At 39.3% G+C, this 21,749-nt stretch overlaps 1 protein-coding gene across 1 annotated transcript in view; it reads left to right on the top strand.

Annotated features, from left to right (window-relative positions):
- The window catches only part of ptprsa (protein tyrosine phosphatase receptor type Sa), a 476,646-nt gene that overhangs the window by 91,837 nt on the left and 363,060 nt on the right, over positions 1-21,749 (top strand). Inside the window, exon 2 of the mRNA XM_072914629.1 lies at positions 18,498-18,731. Within this exon, the coding sequence (XP_072770730.1) occupies positions 18,635-18,731 (97 nt within the window). The 5' untranslated portion in view covers positions 18,498-18,634. The remainder of the gene's footprint in view (positions 1-18,497; positions 18,732-21,749) is intronic.

Below are 21,749 nucleotides of genomic sequence, written 5' to 3'. Positions count from 1 at the left end.
ACATACCAATCGTTGGTTAGAAGGCGATCGCCGAATTCGTCCTCCCTTTCTCCCGTGTCGCTGGCTGTCGTGTCGTTTTCGTCGGTTTCGCTTGCATACGGTTCAAACCGATATGGCTCAATAGCTTCAGTTTTTTCTTCAATTTCGTTTTCGCTACCTGCCTCCACACTACAACCATCCGTTTCAATACATGCGTAATCTGTTGAATCGTTTAAGCCGCTGAAATCCGAGTCTGAATCCGAGCTAATGTCGCTATACCTTGCTGTTCTTTCCGCCACGTTTGTGTGTGTTGGCATCACTATGTGACGTCACAGGAAAATGGACGGGTGTTTATAACGATGGTTAAAATCAGGCACTTTGAAGCTTTTTTTAGGGATATTGCGTGATGGGTAAAATTTTGAAAAAAACTTGGAAAAATATAATAAGCCACTGGGAACTGATTTTTAATGGTTTTAACCATTCTGAAATTGTGATAATGTTCCCCTTTACAAAGTACATGTAAGTGTCAAAAAGAATAGCCAAAAGCGGCTGGTGAATGAGAATACATCTAAAGGTAAGAAATAGTGTAGAAATGCACCCAATTGCAGGAAATGTCGTCTTGATTTTCAAAATTCTCTTTGGAGGTATGCGTGGCAGCACTTTGTGCCGATTTTCTTGTCAGTTTTCTTATTTTTTTTCCTCAAAGTGTGCTCACATGCCTGATTCTGTACAACAACTGGTCATTATGTATTTCTAAGCAAACTATGTTACAAAAAAGATCAGTTAGAATAATACATACTATTGGATATAGAGAATATACAAACCAATTCAACGATTTGGTGCATTTGCAAACAGCTAAAATTATGTACAAAGCAAACTATAACCTGCTACCCAAGAATGTACAACAATTCTTCTCAACAAAAGAGGAGAAATATAACCTTAGAGGAACATCTAATTTTAAACATTTGTATGCTCTTACAACACTTAAAACCTTTAGCATATCTGTATGTGGAATTACAAACCCCGTTTCCATATGAGTTGGGAAATTGTGTTAGATATAAATATAAATGGAATACAATGATTTGCAAATCCTTTTCAACCCATATTCAGTTGAATGAACTACACAGACAAGATATTTGATGTTCAAACTCATAAACTTTATTTTTTTTTTGCAAATAATAATTAACTTAGACTTTCATGGCTGCAACACGTGCCAAAGTAGTTGGGAAAGGGCATGTTCACTACTGTGTTACATGGCCTTTCCTTTTAACATCACTCAGTAAATGTTTGGGAACTGAGGAGACACATTTTTTAAGCTTCTCAGTTGGAATTCTTTCCCATTCTTGCTTGATGTACAGCTTAAGTTGTTCAACAGTCCGGGGGTCTCCGTTGTGGTATTTTAGGCTTCATATTGCACCACACATTTTCAATGAGAGACAGGTCTGGACTACAGGCAGGCCAGTCTAGTACCCGCACTCTTTTACTATGAAGCCACGTTGATGTTACACGTGGCTTGGCATTGTCTTGCTGAAATAAGCAGGGGCGTCCATGGTAACGTTGCTTGGATGGCAACATATGTTGCTCCAAAACCTGTATGTACCTTTCAGCATTAATGGCGCCTTCACAGATGTGTAAGTTACCCATGTCTTGGGCACTAATACACCCCCATACCATCACAGATGCTGGCTTTTCAACTCTGCGCCTATAACAATCTTGATGGTTCTTTTCCTCTTTGGTCCGGAGCACACGGCGTCCACAGTTTCCAAAAACAATTTGAAATGTGGACTCGTCAGACCACAGAACACTTTTCCACTTTGTATCAGTCCATCTTAGATGAGCTCAGGCCCAGCGAAGCCGACAGCGTTTCTGAGTGTTGTTGATAAACGGTTTTCGCCTTGCATAGGAGAGTTTTAACTTGCACTTACAGATGTCGCGACCAACTGTAGTTACTCACAGTGGGTTTCTGAAGTGTTCCTGAGCCCATGTGGTGATATCCTTTACACACTGATGTCGCTTGTTGATGCAGTACAGCCTGAGGGATCGAAGGTCACAGGCTTAGCTGCTTACGTGCAGTGATTTCTCCAGATTCTCTGAACCCTTTGATGATATTACGGACCTTAGATGGTGAAATCCCTAAATTCCTTGCAATAGCTGGTTGAGAAAGGTTTTTCTTAAACTGTTCAACAATTTGCTCACGTATTTGTTGACAAAGTGGTGACCCTCGCCCCATCCTTGTTTGTGAATGACTGAGCATTTCATGGAATCTACTTTTATACCCAATCATGGCACCCACCTGTTCCCAATTTGCCTGTTCACCTGTGGGATGTTCCAAATAAGTGTTTGATGAGCATTCCTCAACTTTATCAGTATTTATTGCCACCTTTCCCAACTTCTTTGTCACGTGTTGCTGGCATCAAATTCTAAAGTTAATGATTATTTGCAAAAAAAAAAATGTTTATCAGTTTGAACATCAAATATGTTGTCTTTGTAGCATATTCAACTGAATATGGGTTGAAAAGGATTTGCAAATCATTGTATTCCGTTTATATTTACATCTAACACAATTTCCCAACTCATATGGAAACAGGGTTTGTAAATTATGGAATGGATTAACCAAAGAAATCAAATAAAGCACCAATATGATTCACTTTAAGAGACTGTTCAAACTACAAGTGTTCACAAAGCACACAGAGCAAGAATTACGATGAACATCTTGAACCCTTTTTAAAAACATGTTTTTATTGAGACAAATATTATTTATGTATTTAATATTTGTTTGCTTACTACGGTATATTATTTATGTATTATTTATTTATTCTGTTACAGAGAACAAGGAAATTGGATAAAATTGTATGAAAAGGGGTAGGATTAAATAAGCTCTGCTTTTTCCCTGTAACGAAACAACTGGAATTGTGTATCGTATGCATGTTCTTAATAAACTGAAACTGAACTGAACTAAGCAAATAGAAGACCCCGACTTGCGAGTGGGGACAACGTATGCAATGTTTGAATGCATTTGATTATTTACAGAAGTCCCAACTTTTTGAAACAAGCGCACAATGTCCCCTGCTAGAGGACCTTTGGAGACATTTTCTTCAGTTTGCCAAGTTTTTCCTTCTTCTTCCTCCTCCTCAGTCGCTCCAAATAATCTCATTCTCGCTCACATATGTCCCATTTCCAGAATGAATATGAGCCTTGCTTCCACAGCTGTCCCAGCTGGCCTTCGAACACTTCTTCCCCCCCCCCCCTCCTGTGGCCATTTTTAAAGGGCGCTCAAGCCTTGGGCCAGTTGGTGTGATGCTTGTCTGAGTCTATTTGGCAGAGGACCAGGAGATGATGTCATCTTTCCTCTATCTCTCTCTCTCTCTCTCACACACACACACACACATCCAATCAACTACCTCTTCATTGTCAAGGACTGTCTCGCGCCCATCTCACCTCTCCTCTTCAACTTCCAACTGCTATAATTAAATAACCTATATATAGGGTGCTGTCTCGCCTTAAACCTATCCTGGCCCTGGTGGTTGTCATCATGGACAGCGCTACGTGTGTCCTTTGTCGTGAAATGACGGTTGGCCACGGCTGAAAGCGAGGCGAGGCAGAAAACAAACATCTGTGTTTGGTGTGTGTGTGTGTGTGTGTGTGTGTGTGTGTGTGTGTGTGTGTGTGTGTGTGTGTGTGTGCATGTGTGTGTTCATTTCCCCAACTCGGAGCACTGCAGTATGACAAGGTGTCACCCTTTGGTGGCAAACAAAATACCCGGGCAATAAAGTCTGCATTTAGGAGGTCAGCTCACCGGCCATGCCTCCCAGCTTCCGTCGCATACACTCTCCCACAGCACCACCCTGATGGCTGCTGCTGTGGAGTTTGACTAAAAGCCACCCAACTCTTGGGTGTTTATTGGAAAGTCACCGAAGTCTCGTGATGTTCAATGCAAACACCATTTTCCGTTGCTCAAACTCAGGGAAACGCTTGAGGAAAAACACGGTTGAAGATATGACAGGGTTTTGTTGTCCATTAGTTTTCTAATAGGTCGTGATTCCCTGAACAGCTCTATTGGCCCACTCTTAATTGGACATAACGTTCAAAGGTTGATGTTTCTTTGCTGACGCATTTCTGAAGCAAACTCCCCTGTGCCCAATGTAGCGAGTAAAGGCTTTAGAATAAAACGATGTACTTATTTCTCTTTACAAAGCAAACTCCATAAAGACTCTTGAGTCCCGCTCCTTCCAGTGGACTGACAGATGGTCAACACACGATGTCTCCGCAGTGACATGCACCATATTTCCTGTGGTCGGGGAATTTGGGAACAGTGGAGGGGCAAAAGCTCGTGGGAAAGTAACTCCAAGGAGAGGGTTGCCAAGGCTGGGAATTTTGAAATCTCTTAATGAGGTCACAGTGTTGCAGTTCTGCCTGCCCAAACAAACCTTAAAGACAAAACCTGTGCAGTGTAGTGTTTATATACTATTGTACTTGTACCACACAAACCTTGGTGGACTTTACAGTTCTTCCAATTAACGATGAAGTAGCAGAGGATCCCACAATATCCTCCTGAGAACCAGCGTTCTCTGCAGTGGTTCTGGTCTGTATCCTACGCCGAGTCTCAGGGAGCTGCAGGCGCCTTTGCTTTTTACACAGAATCCAGGGAAGGCACCTAATTAACATGCATGTGTAATTTTAGTCAGCTAGCCAGCATTCCCATATCAAACAATTAATAAATGTGTCGGTGTCTGAGTTAGTACTCCAGGTACCTATTTAGTTGCATTTTGCGTGTTTTCGTTCCAAGGTCTGTCTCTGAAGGTACCAGTTTATACTACACCGCCTCGCTCTGCTCTTCCCCCTACAAAATCTCCTACATGCACATCCAAATTAATCTAATCTTTGTGTGGTGAACTCGTACTTGCTTGTAGGGCTGCACGATTATGGCCAAAATAATAATCACATTTATTTTCATGAATATTGAAATCAGGATTATTAATCACGATGTTTTGATTCCCAGTTAACTTGGGCCAACCAAGTTGACTCTGTTTGCTCCGGTATTAACCAGCGCCTGCACTTTATAAGAAGGCTGATATCAACCCCCCTCCACATCCCACCCCCCGGATTGTAAATAATGTAAATAATTCAATGTATATACTCTGATGATTAACTTGTGGGATGACTGTATTATGCTGATAGTATATATTTGTACCATGAATTGATTTACTTGGACCCCGACTTAAACAAGTTGAAAAACTTATTCGGGTGTTACCATTTAGTGGTCAATTGTACGGAATATGTACTATATTGTGCAATCTACTAATACAAGTTTCAATCAATCAATCAATCAATCAATCAGTGGAAGTGCCTAGAAAATGTTGTGTTCCAGGGTTAAAATGTGTGCCTGTTGGTACCCAGTGGGTAACTCTGCTGGATGGGAGGGCACCGATGTAACAATGCATTTATTGTTCATAATACTTTTGGGAGCGACTGGCTGATCTATCCATAGATTGTTGATGTCACTCACTCTTACTTGTCCACATCGGTGGTTGGCTGACTGTTGGTTGTGAACCTGCTTGGTTTTAATCAGGGGTGCTCATTACGTCGATCGCGAGCTACCGGTCGATCATGGAGGGTGTGTCAGTCGATCACCAGCCAGACATTAAAAAAATAGTCCTAAAAATGAGCGATCATAAATCTTCACTATGACGTCACTTTCGTCACTTGATTGACATTCACGGCACCCGAGGGTTTTCTGAGATGACGCTGGCTGCTGCCAGCTCATTAAAATTACCGACTGGAAGGCGAGAAACACTTTATTTCAACAGACTCTGGCGTCGTACCTGTCGTCAAAACTCCAAAGACCGACTGCACAGTTGCACAGTTGCGCTAACAAAATAAGAGTCTCAGAAAGCTGGCGTGCACAAGCTAGCAAGCTACGGAGTTTGCCGACAATGTATTTCTTGTAAAGTGGACACAAAGGAGTACGGAAGATGGACAAATAAGATGCCAAAAACCAACCACTTTCATGTGGTATTGGACAGAAAGGAGGACTTTTTTTTCTCCTCCATTCGAAAATGCGGACGTTATCAGCATCACTGTCTGATTCCAATCAATGAAAGTCATCAGAATCAGGTAATACACCAACTTATACTGTATTCTTGTCTTCATGAAAGAAAGGAATCTAAATGTGTTAAACATGCTTGTATTATCTTTAAACACATTTAACTTAACAATATTAACTATGTGTGTTAAACATGCTTGTATTATCTTTAAACACCTTTAACTTATTACCAACTTTAACTATATGTGTTAAACATGCTTGTATTATATTTAAACACCTTTAACTTGTTAACAATATTAACTATATGTGTTAAACATGCTTGTATTATCTTTAACCACCTTTAAGTTGTTAACACTATTGACTATATGTATTAAACATGCTTGTATTATCTTTAAACACCTTTAACTTATTACCAATATTAACTACATGTGTTAAACATGCTTGTATTATCTTTAAACACCCTTTAATTTATGAACAATATTAACTATGTTAGTATTGTTAATAAAATATAATAATAATATAATAATATAATTTAATATAATAATAAATATTAACCTGCTTGCATTATCATTAAACACCTTTAACTTGTTAACAAAAACATATATTTCATGAATAAGTAAATATAAATTATATATATGAATGAGGTAGATCCCCACGACTTGATCAATTGAAAAGTAGCTCGCCTGCAGAAAAAGTGTGAGCACCCCTGGTTTAAATGGTTTTTGAAATGTTAATATCGCAGATGATCACCCTCATTTAATCGTAGCTGCCACAATTGTGATCACGATTAAAATTCCATTAATTGTGCAGCCCTACTTGCCCGCCTCCATGCAGTCCTTCTTCTCCAATTTGGGATCGACATTTGCAATAGAAATGGGTTCCAGCTGCAATAACACTCCCACCCCCATCTCTCTTTATTTACCATTGTTTGCTTGCGACAGAGGAACCTAATATATACCATGAATTGATTAACGTGGACTTAAACAAGTTGAAAAACGTATTCGGGTGTTACCATTTAGTGGTCGATTGTACTGTACTGTACAATCTACTAATAAAAGTCTCAATCAGTCAATCAAACAAGCAAAGTATTTGACGAAAGTTGACGTCACGTTCATTCGTCACGATCATACCCTTTCAGACTATACCTGCTGCATACCAATGCGAAATCAGCTTGCCCTTGATGTAAGTTACACTTAAAATGTAAATGCTTGTTCGGAAAGGCATGTTTTTGTTGCGTAAGCTCTTCTGCCTCCTGTGGGGCTTCCCTACACACATAGCAGCTAATGACAGGTGTGCCCCGTATCAAGTTTCTCTGATACAGATTTTGCCGGATCCGCTGGATGGAAATGAAAGGGTGATGCTGGGAGGTACACTCGGCCATTTACATAATAGTCCTGCAGTTCCATGCAAATTCATGTGATTCTCAGCTGAACATCTGCAATGCAAGCATAGTTTAGTATGCATGAGTTCCAAGGGGGAGGAAGTGGCGGGAGGAAATGAGGAAGGAGGGGGGGAAAAGGACATGGAGGATTGGAAAGATGACTATTTTGATCAGGCAGATATATTTAGAAGCCTTAGATATCTACCTTCACACATATACCTCTTCTCTCTGTTAAAACCAGGATAGATCCACACTACCGTACATTCTGGGCTATAGAGTGCACCGGTATTTAAGGTGCCTACACACAATTTTAGAGGAAATAAATATTTGTATGCACCATAAGTCGCAAATGTACAAACCCCGTTTCCATATGAGTTGGGAAATTGTGTTAGATGTACATATAAACGGAATACAATGATTTGCAAATCATTTTCAACCCATATTCAGTTGAATATGCTACAAAGACAACATAGTTGATGTTCAAACTGATAAACATTTTTTTTGTAAATAATCATTAACTTTAGAATTTGATGCCAGCAACACGTGACAAAGAAGTTGGGAAAGGTGGCAATAAATACTGATAAAGTTGAGGAATGCTCATCAAACACTTATTTGGAACATCCCACAGGTGAACAGGCAAATTGGGAACAGGTTGGTGCCATGATTGGGTATAAAAGTAGATTCCATGAAATGCTCAGTCATTCACAAACAAGGATGGGGCGAGGGTCACCACTTTGTCAACAAATGCGTGAGCAAATTGTTGAACAGTTTAAGAAAACCTTTCTCAACCAGCTATTGCAAGGAATTTAGGGATTTCACCATCTACAATCCGTAATATCATCAAAGGGTTCAGAGAATCTGGAGAAATCACTGCACGTAAGCAGCTAAGCCCGTGACCTTCGATCCCTCAGGCTGTACTGCATCAACAAGCGACATCAGTGTGTAAAGGATGTCACCACATGGGCTCAGGAACACTTCAGAAACCCACTGTCAGTAACTACAGTTGGTCGCGACATCTGTAAGTGCAAGTTAAAACTCTCCTATGCAAGGCGAAAACCGTTTATCAACAACACCCAGAAACGCCGTCGGCTTCGCTAGGCCTGAGCTCATCTAAGATGGACTGATACAAAGTGGAAAAGTGTTCTGTGGTCTGACGAGTCCACATTTCAAATTGTTTTTGGAAACTGCGGACGTCGTGTCCTCCGGACCAAAGAGGAAAAGAACCATACGGATTGTTATAGGCTCAAAGTTGAAAAGCTAGCATCTGTGATGATATGGGGGTGTATTAGTGCCCAAGACATGGGTAACTTACACATCTGTTAAGGCGCCATTAATGCTGAAAGGTACATACAGGTTTTGGAGCAACATATGTTGCCATCCAAGCAACGTTACCATGGACGCCCCTGCTTATTTCAGCAAGACAATGCCAAGCCACGTGTTACATCAACGTGGCTTCATAGTAAAAGAGTGCGGGTACTAGACTGGCCTGCCTGTAGTCCAGACCTGTCTCCCATTAAAAATGCGTGGCGCATTATGAAGCGTAAAATACCACAACGGAGACCCCCGGACTGTTGAACAACTTAAGCTGTACATCAAGCAAGAATGGGAAAGAATTGCACCTGAGAAGATTAAAAAATGTGTCTCCTCAGTTCCCAAACGTTTGTTGTTAAAAGGAAAGGCCATGTAACACAGTGGTGAAAATGCCCTTTCCCAACTACTTTGTCACGTGTTGCTGGCATCAAATTATAAAGTTAATGATTATTTGCAAAAAAAATAATTTTTTATCAGTTTGAACATCAAATATGTTGTCTTTGTAGCCTATTCAACTGAATATGGGTTGAAAATGATTTGCAAATCATTATATTCCGTTTATATTTACATCTAACACAATTTCCCAACTCATATGGAAACGGGGTTTGTATACCGGTATGCAAGATTTTGTAAATAATTATTTAAATACCTTAAATATTTCCAAACAGTGCCTGTCACATGGCAGCAAAACGGGTGATCAAACAAAACATCATTATGGATCCACTAGCTGCGGAGATATTTTTCCAATCAGCTTAACAGACTCAATAACTCCACATTGACGTTTTGGCGAAATAACAAAACTGAAACAATACAAAAAAAATGCCATTGTAAGTTGATAATACTCCAGGCACTTGTAAAGGTTATAGCACATTCGCCAATGCTAATAATGCTCGTTTAATTTCATTACAATAGCACGTACAAGTATGTATAAAAACGCACATGGGACGGTTTAGTAAGCATGAATTGTTTTAGTTATATCGTAAAACTTCCAAATGTTGCTTCGAAAGATAGATGAAGAATCCTTTTGAGCAAAAACGCTATGGATGGTTTACTTTTTGGTTCAAGGCAATACAACAGGAAGCATATGTTCAACCCGCAACAACTGCAGTGAGAGAAGTCGTCCAAAAGATGGCGCTATAGCACAAACAATAACACCTTTTCAGGGTCAGTTGAAAACTATTTGTTCTATACAAAACATGACCGTTAGCGAAGAAAAATCCATTAATTAGCCACACCGTTTTATAACAAGCTGGGTTCAAAGCGTAGGAAAAAAAGTAGCATCTTTTTGTCGGAATAATACAGTATTTTCATAATTTTCATGTACAACAGTGCACATTGGACTGAACTTTATTGAGACCAACATGTTAAAACACGTTAGACAAATACAATATACATATGATTTGGCGTACTTACACATTGAATATAGAATAAACATTGCATTTGCACACACATGCACAACCACACAAATTAAGAAGAAAGGCAATAACAGCCATACCACAAACATGTGCTTTAACATTGCAGCGGCATCATACTGTGTGTTGCCTGTCCTCTGCAGGGGATGAAATGGATGGATCGATGAAAGGCAGTAAATTGGTTGAGGTAAAAGCCTGTAATGTTGGACCGGAGCATAAAAACTAAATCTAAAGGTAAAAGGCTGCACTGTGAGAGGCTTCAGCTATAGGCTGAACATAAACAGGAGTAGGCAGGCAGCAAGCTTTAAAAGGTGGTTGAAGTATGTGGTACTTTGACGAAAATGATAGTTTTCTCTACTGGCCACCTATAGAAATTGAACAGCCTGTTTACTTTATATATATATATATATATATATATATATATATATATATATATATATATATATATATATATATATATATATATATGTATATATATATATATATTATTATTATTATAGTCGCGATCAAAAGTTTTCATACACTTGTAAATAACATAATGTCATGGCTGTCTTGGCTCAATTTGTGTTTCATCTGACCACAGAACTTTCCTCCAGAAGGTCTTATCTTTGTCCATGTGATGTTATATGAAACAAAAATGTAGCTGTTTGGCTACAATACCCAGCAATATGTTTGGAGGTAAAAAGGTTAGGCCTTTAATCCCAGGAACACCATGCCCACCGTCAAGCATGGTGGTGGTAGTATTATGCTCTGGGTCTGTTTTTCTGCCAATGGAACCGGTGCTTTAAATGGAACAATGGAAAAGGAGGATTACCTCCAAATTCTTCAGGACAACCTAAAATCATCAGCCCGGAAGTTGGGTCTTGGGCGCAGTTGGGTGTTCCAACAGGACAATGACCCCAAACACACGTCAAAAGTGGTAAATGAATGGCTAAATCAGGCTAGAATGAAGGTTTTAGAATGGCCTTCCCAAAGTCCTGACTTAAACGTGTAGGCAACACTGAAGAAACAAGTCCATGTCAGAAAACCAATATATTTAGCTGAACTGCACCAATTTTGTCAAGAGTAGTGGTCTAAAATTCAAGCAGAAGCTTGCCAGAAGCTTGTGGATGGCTACCAAAAGCGCCTTATTGCAGTGAAACTTGCCAAGGGACATGTAACCAAATATTAACATTGCTGTATGTATACTTTTGACCCAGCAGATTTGGTCACATTTTCAGTAGACCCATAATAAATTCATAAAAGAACAAAACTTCATGAATGTATTTTGTGACCAACAACTATGCGCACCAATCACTCTATCACAAAAAAATAAGAGTTGTAGAAAGTATTGGGAACTCAAGACAGCCATGACATTATGTTCTTTACAAGTGTATGTAAACTTTTGATCGCGACTGTGTGTATGTATATATATATATATATATATATATATATATATATATATATATATATATATATATATATATATATATATATATATATATATATATATATATATATATATGTATGTTGGTTTTATATCTGAATTGGATACATGCGGCCATTAATGTGTACCTTTGTCATCTCAGTTATAAAACACATTGGTATTAATGTTTAAATGAACCTAATTTATGGTTGGACCATGTAAAAGTGATTGTGCCAGGCGACTGATATCACTCAGTAGAAATTGAGCCATTATTTGCCCTCTAATTGCTACGGACCCTTTCTTTAGTTTGTATTGCCACAACTTGCAACAATGCATTTGGCAGCCATATTTGATAATTCCTTCAAATTATGTGTGAGGATACAACCAAAACAAATACAATGCAATATGAAATTACCTCGTAAAATGTTCTAAAACTTGTTAGAAAACAAGCCTAAAATCCCTTCTGTGTGTATCGTGGGGGGAACTTTATCTGTAGACATCATTTTAGGTCCAGAACTATTAAATAAGTGCCAATGTTGTCATCATTAGATGTGCCCGTTATGGATTGAAATTAAAACCCAAACTATGTGGACAGTATCCCTTTAAATTTCTTGTTTTCATTCATATTGAAATCCAGTAACTCCAGTCTCAGATATAATATAATATATCTGTATATATATATTATTCTGTACACATATTATGTATATATTCGTATATATGTTAGATTTTTTATCGCTGTATTAGTCTATTTATACCTGCATTGTCCTTTCCATCCTTACACTTTCCATCATTGTAACTGAGCTAATGTGTTCCCTTGTGGATCATTAAAGTTTGTCTAAGTCGAAGTCTAAGTCTTATCTTATATAGTCAGGCAGCCCACTAGGTTTGTTTTCATAAAGTCATGCTTTAAAAGGGAACATTATCACAATTTCAGAAGGGTTAAAACCATTAAAAATCAGTTCCCAGTGACTTATTTTATTTTTCGAAGTTTTTTTCAAAATTTTACCCATCACGCAATATCCCTAAAAAAAAGCTTCAAAGTGCCTGATTTTAACCATCGTTATTTACACCCGTCCATTTTCCTGCGACGTCACACAGTGATACCGATACAAACAAACATGGCGGATAGTACAGCAAGATATAGCGACATTAGCTCAGATTCAGACTCGGATTTCAGCGGCTTAAGCGATTCACCAGATTACGCATGTATTGAAACGGATGGTTGTAGTGTGGAGGCAGGTAGCAAAAACGAAATTGAAGAAGAAACTGAAGCTATTGAGCCATATCGGTTTGAACCGTATGCAAGCGAAACCGACGAAAACGACACGACAGCCAGCGACACGGGAGAAAGCGAGGACGAATTTGGCGATCGCCTTCTAACCAACGATTGGTATGTGTTTGTTTGGCATTAAAGGAAACTAACAACTATGAACTAGGTTTACAGCATATGAAATACATTTGGCAACAACATGCACTTTGAGAGTGCAGACAGCTCCGTTTTCATCAATTAATATATTCTGTAGACATACCCTCATCCACTCTCTTTTCCTGAAAGCTGATCTGTCCAGTCCAGTTGGAAATGCATCTGCTTTGAGTGTTGCAGGATATCCACACATTCTTGCCATCTCTGTCGTAGCATTAGCATTCGTCGGTAAAGTGTGCGGAACAAAGGTCCAATTTCTCGCCACTTTCGCATCTTTGGGCCACTGGTGCAACTTGAATCCGTCCCTGTTCGTGTTGTTACACCCTCCGACAACACACCGACGAGGCATGATGTCTCCAAGGTACGGAAAACAGTTGAAAAAACGGAAAATAACAGAGCTGATTTGACTCGGTGTTTGTAATGTGTTTGAGAAAATGGCGGATTGCTTCCCGAGAGCGAATAATAGAAGGGCGTTTAATTCGCCAAAATTCACCCATTTAGAGTTCGGAAATCGGTTAAAAAAATATATGGTCTTTTGTCTGCAACATCAAGGTATATATTGACGCTTACATAGGTCTGGTGATAATGTTCCCCTTTAAAGACCACCGCTTTCCTCAGTGCAAGACGGACAAGCTATTTGATGAATACTTGTGGCATAAAGCATGGTATGTCTTCCTTTGACCCCCTTTTTGTGGTGGTGTTTATCTTTCCAAAAATAGTCAATGCCCCATTAAATAAGTGTATGGTCCACCTTATCTCTTTAGTCTTTGTTTTCCAGTTGAGCATTGAATTGCTGCCGGGAGAGCCATGCAGAACCCTCGTTAAACAGAAGCCCACACGTAGCCTTAGGTTATGTTCTGTTTGCACGTTCTACAACAATAGGTGTTGTAATTGTGTTGTGAAGTTTGTATACCTAGCAAAGGGGCAGATAAAAATGGCATGCCCTAAGGAGAGGACCATAAATCATAACCCAAGCCATCCTCTGCACAGGGATAGAGTAATATCCCTCAGGCATGGCAAGCTTCCCTATACCTCCAACATTGTTTACCGTGAGAACAAAGGAACACATCACTCTGGAAGTCACCAAGACCATTTCACTTGTCAGTCCCCTTAGTCGTTAACGACTTCCTTTGCCTGTCAGGCAAAGAAAGGCTGCATGTCGGTGGCATGTTAAAGCCATTGTGTTGAAAGCTAAGCCGAGCTTCTCAAGGACGGCCACTCTTCTGAGGCATGGTGTTGTATTTCATTTTATAGTTCGTGTGTTGAACTATTTCTTTTATATTGCAGAAGGTACTGTATGTTGGAAATGTAGTTGCAATGTGTGTGTGCTTTATTGCCGTCTCATATGTTTGGCTATGGGTTAACAGAAGTACAGTGGTATCTCGGCTCAGGAGTTGACTTAGTTCTGTGACTGTGCTCGTAACCCAGAATCTCAAATCTATTTTTCCTATTGAAATTAATCATAATTAATTTAATCCGTGCAAGGGCCCTAAAACCCCACTATTTTAACATTCAACATGCTTTAAAATAAGAAAAACTTTGAAATATCAAAAATAAAATACAATTAGAGATGCCGATAAATGCTTTAAAATGTAATATCAGAAATTATCGGTATCGGTTTCAACCTCTCGATTTACCCGGGAGACTCCCCAATTTCAGTGCCACTCCCGAAAATCTCCTGGGGCAACCATTTCTTCCGATTTCCACCCGGACAACAGTATTGGGGGGCGTGCCATAAAGGCACTGCCTTTAGCGTCCTCTACAACAGTGTTTTTCAACCTTTTTTGAGCCAAGGCACAATTTTTGCGTTGACAAAAATCCAGAGGCACACCACCAGCAGAAATCATTAAAAAAGGAAACTCAGTTGACAGTAAAAAGTCGTTGTCGCAAATGTTGGATATTACTTTAAACCATAACCAAGCATGCATCAATATAGCTCTTGTCTCAAAGTAGGTGTACTGTCCCCACCTGTCACATCACCCCCTGACTTATTTGGACTTTTTTATTGTTTTCCTGTGTGTAGTGTTTTAGTTCTTGTCTTGCGCTCCTATTTTGGTGGCTTTTTCTCTTTTTTTGGGTATTTTCCTGTAGCAGTTTTATGTCTTCCTTTGAGCGATATTCCCCGCATCTACTTTGTTTTAGCAATCAAGAATATTTCATTTGTTTTTATCCTTCTTCGTGGGGACATTGTAGATTGCCATGTCATGTTCGGATGTACATTGTGGACGCCGTCTCTGCTCCGCAGTAAGTCTTTGCTGTCGTCCAGCATTCTGTTTTTGTTTACTTTGTAGCCAGTTCAGTTGTAGTTTCGTTCTGCATAGCCTACCCTAACCTTCAATGCCTTTTCTTAGAGGCACTCACCTTTTGTTTTAATTTTGGTTTAAGCATTAGACACCTTTTTACCTGCACCCAGCCTCCCGCTGTTTGCGACATCTACAAAGCAATTAGCTACCGGCTGCCACGTACTGGTATGGAAGAGTATTACACGGTTACTCTGCCGAGCTCAACAACAACACATAATTTGCAGACTATAACTACTGGTTTGCAAAAAAATATTTTTAACACAAATAGTTGAAATTACATAATCTCCCACGGCACACTAGACCCTAGTGTGCCGTGGCACAGTGGTTGAAAAACACTGCTCTACAACCTGTCGTCACGTCCGCTTTTCCCCCATACAAACAGCGTGCCGGCCCAGTCACATAATATATGCGACTTTTGCACACACATAAGTGAATGCAAGGCATACTTGATCAACAACCATACAGGTCACACTGAGGGTGGCCGTATAAACAACTTTAACACTAAACAAGAATGACAAACACATTTCGGGAGAACATCCGCACCGTAACACAACATAAACACAACAGAACAAATACCCAGAACCCCTTGCAGCACTAACTCTTCCGGGACGCTACAATATACACCCCTCGCTACCCCCTGATTATTACATTTTAACAGAAGTGTAGATATAACATGTTAAGAGAGAAAGTAAGCAGATATTAACAGTAAAAGAACAAGTAGATTAATAATTCATTATCTACCACTTGTCCTTAATAATTTTGACTAATACATTTGAATATGTTACTGCATATGTCAGCAGACTACATTAGGAGCCTTTGTTTGCTTATTTACTAATAAAAGACAAATTGTCTTGTATGTTCACTATTTTTTTTTTAAGGACAAACTTGCAATAAGAAACATATGTTTAATGTACCGTAAGATTTTTTTTGTTAAAATAAAGCCATTTTTTGTGGTCCCCTTTATTTAGAAAAATATCAAAGTACGGAGAAGTATCGCAATCATTTTGGTACCGGTACCAGGACCAAAATATTGGTATCGGGACAACACTAGTAGTTATACATATTAGTGAGCAATATGTAGTATTTATTACTATTTTTAGTTCTTCAGTACGCTTTATGTCTTTTACTGTATGCAAAAAAAAAAAAAAACCTGCACGGCAATGACGCAATTTTCATATTGTGGGATAAATAAAAGTCTATCCTATCTAGAGATGTCCGATAATATCGGCAGGCTGATAATATCGGCCGGCCGATAAATGCGTTAAAATGTAATATCGGAAATTATCGGTATCGTTTTTTTTTTTATTATCGGTATCGTTTTTATTTTATTTTATTTTTTTATTTTTTTTATTTTTTTTTTATTAAATCAACATAAAAAACACAAGATACACTTACAATATACTCATTCACACAAAAGGGTTGTTTCTTTCTGTTAATATTCTGGTTCCTACATTATATATCAATATATATCAATACAGTCTGCAAGGGATACAGTCCGTAAGCACACATGATTGTGCGTGCTGCTGGTCCACTAATAGTACTATCCTTTAACAGTTAATTTGACTAATTTTCATTAATTACCAGTTTCAATGTAACTGTTTTTATATTGTCTTACTTTCTTTTTTATTCAAGAAAGTTTTTAATTTATTAATCTTATTTTTTTTTTTTTTTTTTTTTTTTTGAAGTACTTTATCTTCACCATACCTGGTTGTCCAAATTAGGCATAATAATGTGTTCATTCCACGACTGTATATATTGGTATCGGTTGATATCGGTATCGGCAATTAAATAGTTGGACAATATCGGAATATTGGATATCGGCAAAAAGCCATTATCGGACATCCCTAAGTTGGTAGAGTGGCTGTGCCAGCAATCGGAGTGTTGCTGGTTACTGGGGTTCAATCCCCACCTTCTACCATCTTAGTCACGTCTGTTGTGTCCTTGGGCAAGACACTTCACCCCTTGCTCCTGTTGGCTGCTGGTTAGCGCCTTGCATGGCAGCTCCCGCCATCAGTGTGTGAATGTGGTAATACTGTCAAAGCGCTTTGAGTACCTTGAAGGTGAAAGCGCTATACAAGTATAACCCATTTATCATTATTATTTATTTATGATAGCTGGTGTCGACTCTTATTTTTTTTTCCAGAAAGACTAGTTTAATCTGGTCATTTGAAGACAAAGTGTACAGTTGCGCTTCAAATGTGTCAATTGCTTATAAACAAGGAATGCAAAGCTCTTTGAACTCTAAAGGCCATAGCGGAGGTCTGCGTGGAACCTCCCATAGATGATGTCCTGTTCTTGTCCTTAGGACCAACTAACTGAAACTGAATCAACAGCATCTCTGCTGGGGTCAATGGGTTGTGCACTTTTCTAGAAGATGTAATTAGACCGAGACAAACTTTATTGGTCCTCAAGGGAAATTGTTTTGACATACGGTAGCTCAATTGTAATATCTCAGGAACGACTGTGATCTGCTGCCACTCTTTCAGGCCCACATCAAAACCGTGTGGTTGCAGTTCAGGCTCAAAAAAGTCCTTGAAGAACAAAGCAAAAACATATGAAAACAAGAGGGAAACATTAAAGAAACAAAGGACATAAAAGACATTAAAGAGCACAGAGCTGATGCAGACTGCTGCCCATTTTAGTGTCGACATACCGTTTGTATGTATGCATTTGATCTCTACAGTAAATCATTTTTGATTAAACCGTGAGTCTCATGCTGTTTACCACCAATGAATACCAGAGCCATTATTCTATTGTTCTTACAACTGGAAAAAGACCCATACATGTTTGTAAAATTTCGGAAATGAATACCAGTGACATTCACTAAATTTAAACCCTACAATTGTTGTCATTGATCCCTTCCACCACTCTTTATTTAGTCATTATTCACACCTTTTTAATTGAAGAGGATGCTATAATCACACAGTGACGCCACCACACACTTCCGTAAGATAAATAATGTTCCTTGAGGATTAATGGGATTTGAGTAAAACAAAGAGATTAGGTCTGGGCTTCCTCTTTTAATTACAAAGTAGCAAACAGCAGGATCATTAAATTAGAATAGAGAAACAGAAGGGCGTAGTCACTCTTTTGTTAATGAAATAACTTACAAAAAAAAAGGTAGTTGAAGTCAAAGGTCAAATAATTTCTACTACGCACTGTTATCTTTCGACAAGGCTATTTTTTTTGACCAAGACAAAGAATGAGTTATAATGTCTCTTTCTGTGTTTCTTCCTCCAGAGTGCTAAACCATCCTGCCTGCAGAACTCTATCATCCCGGTGCAGTTGGTGCCTCGGCGCTCCAGCCAGGTGGAAGATAAGACCCACCCCTTCCTTCCCTGTACCCCACCCCCCAACCCACTCCCACCGGAACAAAGATGGCCACGGGGAGCGTCACTCGTCTGTCCTTGCCAATCCTGCTGCCTGTTACAACTCTGCTGCTATCACTGCTGCTCACTGGCTCCCAGGCCTTATGTGAGTACCGAGCACTCCTTAGCCGTTTCAATGGCACTTGATGAACGATGAAGGTTTGAGTCTAATAATGTCACGACTGGCAGTGACGCATTTGCAAAAAGTGAGATAAAAAAATACATGGAATGTAAAACAAACTTCGTCACATGATGGAGCCACCTGTAAGTGCTGTAGCGACCTGGCAGGTCTGTGTAGCGTAGGGGTGTAACGGTACACAACTAACTACCTCGGTTCAGAGGTCATGGTTCGGTTCATTTTCGGTACAGTAAGAAAACGACAAAATATACATTTTTTGGTTATTTATTTACCAAATTTGTAAATTATCCTTTTAACATTGGGAACACTATAATAATTCTGCCCACGTTAATCAACATTAAACTGCCTCAAGTTGGTGCTCAGATTAAAGGCCTACTGAAACCCACTACTACCGACCACGCAGTCTGATAGTTTATATATCAATGATGAAATCTTAACATTGCAACACAAGTGGGTTAGCTTACTAAAGTGCTATTTTAAATTTCGCGCGAAATATCCTGCTGAAAACGTCTCGGTATGATGACGCCGGCGCGTGACGTCACGGATCGTAGAGGACATTTTGGGACAGCATGGTGGCCAGCTATTAAGTCGTCTGTTTTCATCGCAAAATTCCACAGTATTCTGGACATCTGTGTTGGTGAATTTTGGAATTTGTTCAATGAACAATGGAGACAGCAAAGAAGAAAGCTGTAGGTGGGAAGCGGTGTATTGCGTCGTAGAATGCACCCCTTGACTGTTGTGCCGGATAACACAGCCGGTGTTTCATTGTTTACATTCCCGGAAGATGACAGTCAAGCTTTACCATTGACCTGTGGAGAACTGGGACAACAGAGGCTCTTACCAGGAGGACTTTGAGTTGGATGCGCAGACGCGGTACCGTGAGTACGCATGTAGCTGCGGCTTCCAAACATTTGATCACTTGCCCGTACGTGCGTGCCGCTATGTGCATGTCACGTACGTAACTTTGGGGAAATATATGTGTTGTATGAACTTTGGGGAGGTGAACGGTACTTTGGGCTGTGGGATTGAGTGTGTTGTGCAGGTGTTTGAGTTGTATTGGCGGGTTATATGGACGGGGGGTGTTTGTTATGCGGGATTAATTTGTGGCATCTTAAATATAAGCCTGGTTGTGTTGTGGCTAATAGAGTATATACAATATATGTCTTGTGTTTATTTACTGTTTTAGTCATTCCCAGCTGAATATCAGGTCCCACCCGCCTCTCACAGCATCTTCCCTATCTGAATCGCTCCCACTGCCCTCCAGTCCTTCACTCTCACTTTCCTCATCCACAAATCTTTCATCCTCGCTCAAATTAATGGGGAAATTGTCGCTTTCTCGGTCCGAATCGCTCTCGCTGCTGGTGGCCATGATTGTAAACAATGTGTAGATGTGAGGAGCTCCACAACCTGTGACGTCACACGCATATCGTCTGCTACTTCCGGTACAGGCAAGGCTTTTTTATCAGCGACCAAAAGTTGCGAACTTTATCGTCGATGTTCTCTACTAAATCCTTTCATCAAAAATATGGCAATATCCTAAATGATCAAGTATGACACATAGAATGGACCTGCTATCCCCGTTTCAATGAGAAAATCACATTTCAGTAGGCCTTTAAATAAAATGACAAAACTTTTCTTCTACATATAAAAAGTGCAACATTAAACAGTTTCAAGTCAACTCATCATGCTTAATTTATTACAGCATTTGGGAAGCCTGTAGTTGATTTTTATTATGTAAATGATATATTTTTGTCAACATGTGATAGCAGGGACCCTGCCATTCAAAACTAGGCTGCTCCATTACTAATGATTAATGTAACTATAGCTGAAAAATATAGTACAATAGCAATAGGAGAGACTACACACGCACACACACCGCAAATTGAGCTAACGTTATGCTAAAAGCTAATTAGCCTTCACCTCAAGCCAGGACTGCGAGTGAGCTGAGCTGCAGTTTAAGTTTCTATAACGTCAACGGGCTCATAGTGATGTTACTAGTAGTTGACTGGGAGGTGTTTATTATAATTTGGGGAGAGTACGCTGCCTGATGCTCACCTGCTAAACACCTATCTGCTCGACACTGAAGCACTGACTACATGCGCTCTGAATACGCACTGCTGATTGGCTGTTACCGCTTTTTGTGTAACCAATCAGATGGTTGTGTGGGTGGGACAATGCTGGGTGCTGAGACAGAGGCAGAAGAAGCAAAGCAGCTTGTTAAGACTTTAGCTTAGAAACTCGTTCGGTACACCCCCGTACCGAAACGGTTCAATACAAAACACGTACCGTTATACCCCTAGTGTAGCGTCAACATTCTGTGATTCCCTACTGTCTGTGAGGCCATGAATGTGACACACTGAGTCATGACCGTGAGTTTGCAGATTTTGTTTTGGCGTGTTTAGCCTGTTTTGTTTTTACAATTAGGAGATTATTGATCAACCAATTCCTCCTCATCCTTACGACGTCCAGGGAGGGGTTTTAGATGGAGAAGGGGGCCCACTGCGTCACCCAGTGTTCGTTGAGAAGAGCAATTTGTGATTTAATTTCCGAGTAGGGATGGGTATTGTTTTGGGTGTTGGGAAAAATGTATACACATTTGTTAAGCCACTGATTTTTAAAAATACGATTTTTAGGTCATATATATATATATATATATATATATATACATAAATATAAATATATATATATATATATATATATATATATATATATATATATATATATATATAGTCAAGGTTTCTGTGGTTTATCCGTTATACAGTGCTCAATACTGGGGTAGAGCAGAATATACATTAGGTCAGAAAAAACACAGAGGCTATATCATCTCTACAAGCATGTTTTGCAGGTTTCCCTGCTCGTCAGGGGATTTTATAATTTTATATAATTTTTTTAAAATTGAATTTTATATAAAATTAGTGAAGCCTATTTTGCATGTTTCCCTAATTTTACATAAAAAATGTAGGGATGATATAGCCTCTGTTTTTT

This window comes from Nerophis lumbriciformis, linkage group LG14, assembly GCF_033978685.3.
Source record: "Nerophis lumbriciformis linkage group LG14, RoL_Nlum_v2.1, whole genome shotgun sequence".
Classification (NCBI taxonomy): Eukaryota; Metazoa; Chordata; class Actinopteri; order Syngnathiformes; family Syngnathidae; genus Nerophis; species Nerophis lumbriciformis.
Note: the sequence above shows the minus strand (reverse complement) of the source record. Positions and strands in the feature narration are given on the sequence as shown.